The 8,839-nt window shown below is 48.0% G+C and overlaps 1 protein-coding gene across 6 annotated transcripts in view; it reads left to right on the top strand.

Moving 5' to 3' along the window:
• The first annotated feature begins 1,230 nt into the window (after positions 1-1,230).
• Positions 1,231-8,839, top strand: part of Wdsub1 (WD repeat, sterile alpha motif and U-box domain containing 1) — a 31,712-nt gene continuing 24,103 nt past the window's right edge. The window contains exons 1-3 of one of the 6 annotated variants that reach the window (XM_076568518.1): positions 1,231-1,479; positions 5,943-6,364; positions 7,314-7,498. In XM_076568518.1, coding sequence (XP_076424633.1) covers positions 5,967-6,364; positions 7,314-7,498 — 583 coding nt within the window. In that variant the 5' untranslated portion in view covers positions 1,231-1,479; positions 5,943-5,966. Of the gene's footprint in view, positions 1,480-5,905; positions 6,365-7,313; positions 7,499-8,839 lie in introns of all 6 variants that reach the window. The other 5 variants (XM_076568520.1, XM_076568519.1, XM_076568517.1 and 2 more) reach the window with 5 other exon arrangements.

The following is an 8,839-nucleotide window of genomic DNA, read 5'->3' as shown; positions in this document are numbered from 1 at the left end:
AGCAACTTAAGGAAGGCTCGCAGTTCCGGAGATAAAGAGCACTGTGACAGAGACCGTGGGTCTCACGGCTTGGTCATGGCATCCCCGTCCAGAAACAGATGAACAGTGTCCTTTCTCCTTGTTTTTCAGCCCAAGACATTCCAGAGGACGGCGCCACCCACAGTTAGGGTGGACCTTGCCACCTCTGTTAATCTAATCTAGAAAATTCCTCCCACCCATGCCCTGGGGTTTGTTTCCATGGTGATTGTAGAATCTGGACATATTAACAAGATTAACCATCAACATAGGTTTCTTATAGATGTCACTAGAGATGATTAGAGCCAATCAAATGAATGGAGATATGCTGCATCCTTGCACACGCCTCCAGGAATTGAGCTGACTGGGCCCTGGAAGCGATGATGAATGTGGCAGACACACATTTGCAGAAGCTGGGATCACATGGTGGCTTCTCCCACAGAAAAGGCTGCAGACTGGAAGCTGGAAGCTCGGTGTGTTTATTGCAGACATTGAACAGGGATGGGGGTTATATTCAGTTGAATCAGGGTGGCAGGGTTTATGGTATACAGCTGAACAAGGAGACAGGCTTAGCCAATCGCCGGAGGAGCCGTCTCTGTAGTCTTCAGGCTGTAAATATCCAGGAGGACCAAGCTACAGTGGACCTTTTCAGCACACTGTCAACATCGGAATTGAGACAGGCGGGGGTTGTTTTCCCATTTCTGTGGATCTAAGGTATTGGGCTCCTTAATATGGCTGTGCGCATATCAAACATATACACATTCACTCAGGTCTTCCTTCACTTACTACAGAGGTATAGAGGTAACACTCATGTCTGGAAAGAATATGGAGAGATAGACACCACTCACTACACATATCACTCAGAGTACACACCATGCCTCTCTGAAGAGTCACTGGGTACTTGGTATGTAGTGTACTTCTGAAGAATCTTTAGGCTCATATACCCAGAAAGTTCCATTTCTATTCAGCTGTATTTGAAGTTTGTAAATGTGGATAGATGTATGTACGAAGAAGCTTAATCTAGCATTTTTTTCCTGTGATCAAAAATGCTTAAGTACCATTCAGCTGTAGGGAAATGTCCAGTAAAATTATGATATAGTTCCACGTGGACCATTAAGCAGGAAAAAGAATACTTCCAGCTAAGTTCCCGGCGGCAAACCCAGCAGGGAGCCGCTTTAACGGGGGTGGCGCGGGCGCGCATGCGCGGGTTGGGGCGGGGCCTGGGGCGGCACTCCCGGCGCCGAAGCCACGCCCACGCCACTTCGTCACCACGTGACCCAGCGAGCCGGGCAGTGCCCACTGAGCAGCCCTGCCCGGAGGCCCAGCCTCCAGGCTCCTGCGGTGCAGCCCGGGTGACCCGGAGCCCCGCGGTGCGCGCGCTGTGCTAGCGTGACCTCGGCCGGGGGCGAGGAGTGCGGGGAGGAGGCGCCCCGAGGCGGGACGCGCGGTTCGGGTGCGAGGGAAGTGAGTGCGGGCTGCGTGGGGGGGACGGACGGGGAGGGGGGGCGGGAGCGGGGCACCGGCCGGCTGCGGCTCGCACCCCGCACTGGCCCGCCGGCTCGCCCGGCCTCCTGCGCCGCTTCGGAAAGTCTCCCGCTGCACCTGCACTCCGGGGATTTGGAAGGGCTCCAGAAAGCGTCACCTGAGAGTGTTTTCCCGGCACCTGCTGGAGTGTTGTGTTTGTGTTTTTAAGGCTGCGTGTGGGTGGGTGGGTGTGTTGGGGGGGGTGTGTTGTTCAACTTTGGGGAGAAGATGAAGCTGAGAACATACAGGGTTTTATTTGTAGAGATGTCCGTAAATTGGGTGAGGAAAGGAGATTGTGCATTTGACAAGTCCAGGTCACATCTGACCCTTAGGGATGGGCACAGACACTATTATTGTCGGTTTGTTGGGTGTTTTGAGACTAGTTAGGCTGGCCTCACCTCCTTGTTTAGTTTTGGGTGATTCGAGTAGTCTTGAACTTCCCATCCTCCTGCCTCTGCCTCCCTGCTGCTGTTGTTACAGGCTAGTGCCACCAGGCGCAGCCAGCATTATTAATTTTTAATTGTTCCGTTTTTCCACTGCTAGATTTTTTGTTTTTGGAAGCTTTGTTTTCTAAGTCATTTCACGCTAGTTTTCATATGTAATATTTAAAGGCAAACCCACTTATACTTGGGAAAATCAGTACTAAGCGACGTTTTATTTGAGCACATTCGGTACTTGGCACCGTCTTGGCTGTTGTGGTGAGAGATGAGCAATATGGACGAGGTGCCCACGTCTTCTTGGGAGAGAGACTCTTGGTCACTGGCAGTGTGGCTGCCCACTGGTGCTGCCCACTGTAGAAATCAGTATGAATGTTTCTCAGAAGGCTAACGTATGACCTAACTGTACAACTTCTCATATACCCAGAGGCCTCAGTCCTACCACAGAGATGCATGCACATGTGTGCATATTGCTGTATATCACAAGAAATGGAGGCATCCTAGAGGTCTGTCATCAGATAAGTGGATTGTAAAAGTTGGTACATGTACACAATAGAATTGCACTTTGCCATAAAGAAAAACGCAATCATGATTTTTGTAGGAAAGTGGGTGGAGCTAGAAATGACCCCCGTTACGTGAAATAAACCAGACTCAGACAAATGCTGCCTTTCTCTCGTGTGGCTCCTGAACTGTTAAATTTGTTAGTTAAGAAACTTAAAGTTGTTCTTTGACAGTTTTATTACATAATATGTCCGTAATGCATTCTGACTGCTCTCATCCCTTATTCTTTCCTGACTCCGCCCCCACTCTGGCAGACTCCACCCTCTCCCCACTTTCCCTGAAAAACTCTTTCCCACCGTCTTGTCTTGTTGTTTTATGAGCCCCTGAGAGTTTTACCAGGACCTTCCATGTGGCCGTGGATTTGAAAGGATTCATTTGAGCCTCGTGGCTCAGCCGTGGATACACCAGTGAACCTGTCCCCTTCTCCCAGAATCCACCATTGGCCAATAGGAGCGGTGCCTCAGGAGCCGCTCCCTGACCTTGACTTAGGGGACCAGTCCTATGCGGGACCAGTCCTGTGCGGGACCAGTCCTATGCGGGCCCGGTGTAAAACCACAGCTGCTGTGAGTTTATGATCGCAGAAGCTGTGCTGCATCTGGAGGGTGGAATTTCAAAGCACCTGTCCACCGCCGCCTCTAGAATTCCTTTTGTTCCCCAGCCTATGTTGTTCCTTAAGCTGAAGAAGGGATGGTACCAGCCTCTTGTTCAGGGCTGACTCCTCAGCTTTACTTATTCTCAGCGTGTCCGAGTAGCCATGAGACTCAGCATTCACCACTGCTCGTGGCACAGAGGTTTCTCTAGGGCGGAGGGTGCCATTTGTCTACGGTTATGAACATAGATGTTTAGAAGGGCAGTTTGACACGCTGTCAGTTAAGCTAAAAACAACAGTAGTAAGTTTTCCCCAAAGACTCACGACGTCTCCAGGCATGGATTCTGGACAGGTTTTTCAGTACTGGGCATGGAGTCCCTCCTGTGGAGCTGTGCACAGATCCCATCAGAGGGAGATTGGTTACGCCATAGCAGGTGCACCACTGTCACACTGGTGGGTACGTCTTGCCTGGCAGGTTGTGCGTACAGTTCATAGGGTTTCCGCTCGGTAAGACTTGTCTTTTCGCTCCAGCAGCCTTCCATAGCACCATCTGGCACTCCAAGCTAGCCAGCGGGGAGGAGGTTTCGAGGTCAGTTCCAGCTTGAGTTCTTTGACTCTTGGAACCAAGTGGTGTGGAATTTTCAGCAGTAGAGCCTAATGGTCTAATTCTAGTGGACAACCAAGGAATGGCCAGAGCCTGCTGTTTGGAGGCCTCTGGGGCTTCTCTGACCAACAGTCGCTATGAAGTGTGGGGGATTAAATGAGAATGGCCCGATAGGTTCACGTCTTTGGATCCTTGGTCTCCCGTTGGTGGGACTGTCAGGAAGGATTGGGAGTGTGGCTTCGTTGGAGGAGCTGTGTCACTGAGGACAGGCTTGGGGGTTTCGAAAGCCCGTGGCATTCCCAGCTTGCTCTCTTTCTGCCTCGTGCCTGGGGATCCAGGTGAGCTCTCAGCTCCAGGGCCACGCCTACTCACCTCAGCCATGCTCCCCACTGTGATGGTCCTAGATTCCAACCCTCTGGAAATGCAATCAAGTCTTCCATCAGTTTCCTTAGTCGTGGTGCCTTCTCACAGCAATAGAAAAGTAACTAAGAAAGGAGGTGTCCCACATCTGGCACTCAGATTTTTCCGCAGTAACTCGGTGCCTCTAGGGCAGTGTTAGCTAGAGGCATGTTAGCCGTGCACGTTGTCTGCCTTTAAACTTTGATACTTCTCAATCGGGTATCCATATGGCCTTCGATACACTCCTTGCTTTGGTTAACACTCTCCGTCTTTCATCCGCTCCCCTCCCCTGCCCAGCTTAAACGTTTCTGCTTCAGTATATTCTCTCATCTCTACTTATGTTGAGTAGCCCATGAAACTACTCTCTCTCCTCCACTAAAGTCTCCCTATGCCCAGTGTCCCCGTTCTAGTTTCCTGGCTTCCACAGGTATCCCAAGTTAAACACATAAAACTGAAGAGTTGAAGCTAGGATTCTGGATCTCAGTTCTTACATTTGTGTCGGGTGGGGATATGTGGGTCATAAAATTAGGAAGGAGAACAAGAAAAGGGAGAAAACTCAGGGGATGGGAAGAAAGTAATGGAATATGTATGGCATGTGGCTGGAGAGATGGTCTGGTGGTTAAGAGCACTGGCCACTCTTCCAGAGGACCTGGGTTTGATTCCTAACACCCACATAACCGCTCATAACTGTCTATGAACTGCCAAATCCAGGGCCCTCTGGGTGTCTGCTGACACTGCACGTGTGTAGTGCACAAACATGCATATAGGCAAAACATTCATATACTGTACACACACATATACACCACACACGCGCATGTCTATACTACAGGCACACACATATGTACGTGTGTGTGTGTGTGTGTGTGTGTGTGTGTGTGTGTGTGTGTGTGTATTATACATGACATGAAGGCAGAAGGGGGTTATTTCCAGAGGGTTCAGAGATCAGGGAGGAAAGTGGGGAAATTCAACAAGACAAACTGAATGAAAATATCATGATGAAACCCACAACTATATGCTGGTTTTAAAAAGCGAATCTAGCTGGGCAGTGGTGGCGCACGCCTTTAATCCCAGTACTCGGGAGGCAGAGCCAGGCGGATCTCTGTGAGTTCGAGGCCAGCCTGGGCTACCAAGTGAGTTCCAGGAAAAGGCACAAAGCTACACAGAGAAACCCTGTCTTGAAAAACAAACAAACAAAAAAAGCGAATCTAAAACTTACCTTGAATAAACAACAGGAACACCAAAGATTTGTAAGTGAATATTGCTAAATTTAAAAAAAGGAATCAGACCATATATTTTTATGAGCTATAGAGAGGAATTTGGACTTTAAGTTTTTAAATTTTGTTTTTGGATCGTGTATGGTCTGGCCAACTCCATTTTCTCGGCATCTTGGTTTCCCCGCCTCAAATCTTTTGTGTCTTTATGCAAACCGTGACAACACAACCACACTTCGAATGAGATTTTGGGGATTTCTCCCCCGTCAATAACTCATGTGTAAAGCAAACAGCCTTGGCTCTCCTGTGACACAGTTAAGAGTGGAAATGTTTTTGAGTTGAGAGTAACAGGTTTGAAGTGAGGCCAGCTTTTAGGTTCCGAAGGTGAAGCGAGTCTACTGACTGGGGTGGCTATGACCCGCAGAAGAGATGCTCTTATGTTTTCTGTTCCATCATCTCCCCAAATTATCCCAGGTACTAAAGTGACCTTCAACATGGGGGGGGGGGGTGGGCGTCTTCGTTGGGTAGATTCGTTTACACGAGCTTGGGTTTCCCCGACTCCTAGGCTGGCACGTAACGTTGACCTGTCTACAAACGCGCAGGCTGTCTTCCGTGGCGTGGGGAACATGGTGAAGCTGATTCGCACACTGGCGGATCACGGTGATGACGTCAGCTGCTGCGCCTTCTCCTCGTCCCTCTTGGCTACCTGCTCCCTGGACAAGACCATTCGCCTGTACTCCCTGAGTGACTTCTCGGAACTGCCGCACTCCCCGTTGAGGTTTCACACCTACGCTGTCCACTGCTGCTGCTTCTCTCCCTCAGGACACATTTTGGCATCGTGTTCAACCGACGGCACCACGGTGCTTTGGAGCGCGCACAGCGGACAGTTCCTGACGGTGATGGAGCAGCCGGGCGGCAGCCCCGTCCGGGTCTGCTGCTTCTCGCCGGACTCGGCTTACCTGGCCTCAGGGGCCGCCGATGGGTCTGTTGTCTTGTGGAATGCACAGTCATACAAATTGTATAGGTATGGCTGTTTAAACCCCGCCTGGCTGGAACCCTGTTAAAATTAAGTCTTACTTTTTACTGTGGTAAAGTAGACACGCAGTTGACCACTTTAGTTGAGATCGTTGAGTACACTAGAAACATGGCCTTCATGATGTTGACAGTGAAAATCATCTAATAATGTTCCTCCTGCTTGGCATCTGCAGAGCAGGCAGGCCAGCTGGCCAAAGACTTGCTCCTTGGTGGTCTTGGAGCTGAAGAAAGGGATGCTTTTAAGTGATGGTAGGGGGCTAGCCTAGTCTAATCAGGCAGCTCAGAATGAATGCGATGTCTCTGTTTTATAGAAACGAACGCCCGCGGTTAGCTAGCCAGGCTTGTGATTTCCACCTCTGTGGCACAGCTTCCTTCCTGCACGTGATTAACACCGCACTAATGGCTGGGTCCTAATCAGTTTGTTTACCTACCTGACGAACAGTGTTCCCAGGACAGCACTTTTGCCCTCTTCCCAAGGGAGTCACTGTGCACCACATGTTTTTTTCATAGAGTTTGTTTGAAGATGAGGCGCTATTACCTGAGTGATTTCAGTACAGAAATTGAATGTGCTTTTTATCGTAATAGTGTGTCTTTTCAGTAAAAATCATTCTGTATATTTTAAATAGGGCCATTGTTACTCTTGGTTGTTTTTTGCAAATGGCCCTATTTAAAATATACAGATAAAAAGCACATGGGTTCATGTTAACTTGCTGTGAGGATATAAAGATGAGGATTGTAGTGGCTCTGGTCCCTGTGATCTGGGCTCATAGGTATAGCTAATAGATTTAAATCCTCCCTGTCGGTTGGTTTACAGCATGAGATGCTGTATTTGGTGGCCATCGGTCACCCGTTCTAGTTGTCATAACTGCTGTCATTGAAAAGGGACTGTCTATCACATAAAGAACACCTCATCTCCTCCTCTTCTGCTTTGGTTTCAGGTGTGGTGGTGTCAAGGATGGCTCCTTGGTGGCCTGTGCATTCTCTCCTGATGGAAGCCTCCTTGTCACTGGCTCCTCTGGTGGAGATTTAACAGCGTGGGATAATCGAATGAGGTGTCTGCACAATGAGAAAGCTCATGACCTGGGGATTACCTGCTGTGACTTTTCCCCACGGCCCCTTTCTGGTTGGTCAGCTCACCCTTTGAAGCACTGGATCCCTGTTTTTTAATTCCTCTGACTTGGTCCTTTGCGTTTCCATCCCAGCATTAGTATTGAGGGTCTCTCCATTCTATTACAGAACCATCCTTTGTCTTTCTAGATCAAAGTGAACCGTGAAGAGCTGTTATATGAAAAAATTGTCTTTTTTTTTTTTTTTGTCTGTACAGGACATTTCTGCTTGTTACAGTAGATTCAGATTCTTTGAATGTGGGATTTTCAGGGACTTAACTTTTGCTTTTACTGTCTTTTTTTAAAAATTGGAATTGAGATAGAAATTAGAAATTTTTCTTTTTCTTTTTCTTTTTTTTTCTTTTTTTTTTTTGGTTTTTCAAGACAGGGTTTCTCTGTCTGTCTTAGAACTCACTGTATAGAACAGGCTGGCCTCAAACTCAGAGACCCCCCTGCCTCTGCCTGAAAGGTGTGTGCCACCACCGCCTGGCTTAGAAATGGGAAATTTACAAATCGGGAAAGGTTTGGGGAGATATAAAGTTGATAAGGAACTTGTACAAGTCGGGGGACATGTGTAGCTCTCCAGCACCACACAGCAATCCAGACGCAGTGGTGTGTGCTCCCGAAGTCTCAGCATGGGAGGGTGTCTGGGGCATGCAGGTAGGAGCCTAACCCGGTCAGCAGGTCCAGATTGACTGAGAGAGCTTGTCTCAAACTGTGGGAAGCAGTTGAGGAAGCCGCTTGATATTGACCTCTGGTTCCTTGTGTGAATGTACACACACAAACATGTACACACACAAACATGTGCACACACAAACATGTACACACACAAACATGTGCACACACAAACATGTATACACACAAACATGTGCACACACAAACGTGCACACACAAACATGCACACACACAAACATGTGCACACACAAACATGTACACACACAAACATGTACACACAAACATGTGCACACACAAACATGTGCACACTCAAACATGTGCACACTCAAACATGTACACACACAAACATGTACACACACAAACATGTACACACACCAGGTTGGAAATAGAAGGAACATTTTTTCTTTACTAATTTAATCTTCTAAAAACTGATTAAGATGTTTGACAACATAACTAATTTTTTTAAAAGATGGGACAAGAAGTCCTAACTAAACTATTGGTTTTAAATGGAGGCATTGGCTTGAACAGCTAGCCTTGTTCATTTTCTTTTTCCTTTCTTTTTATTTATCCTGTGTGTCTTTTACATCATGTATCTGAGGCCATTCATTTCTTGTCCCTTCACATCTACCTTCCACCCCTGCACACACACCCAAATAAAACAAAATTTAAGAGAAAAAAATGAA

The sequence above is a fragment of the Peromyscus maniculatus genome, chromosome 4, assembly GCF_049852395.1.
Source record: "Peromyscus maniculatus bairdii isolate BWxNUB_F1_BW_parent chromosome 4, HU_Pman_BW_mat_3.1, whole genome shotgun sequence".
Classification (NCBI taxonomy): Eukaryota; Metazoa; Chordata; class Mammalia; order Rodentia; family Cricetidae; genus Peromyscus; species Peromyscus maniculatus.
This window is presented reverse-complemented; position numbering and strand designations above follow the sequence as displayed.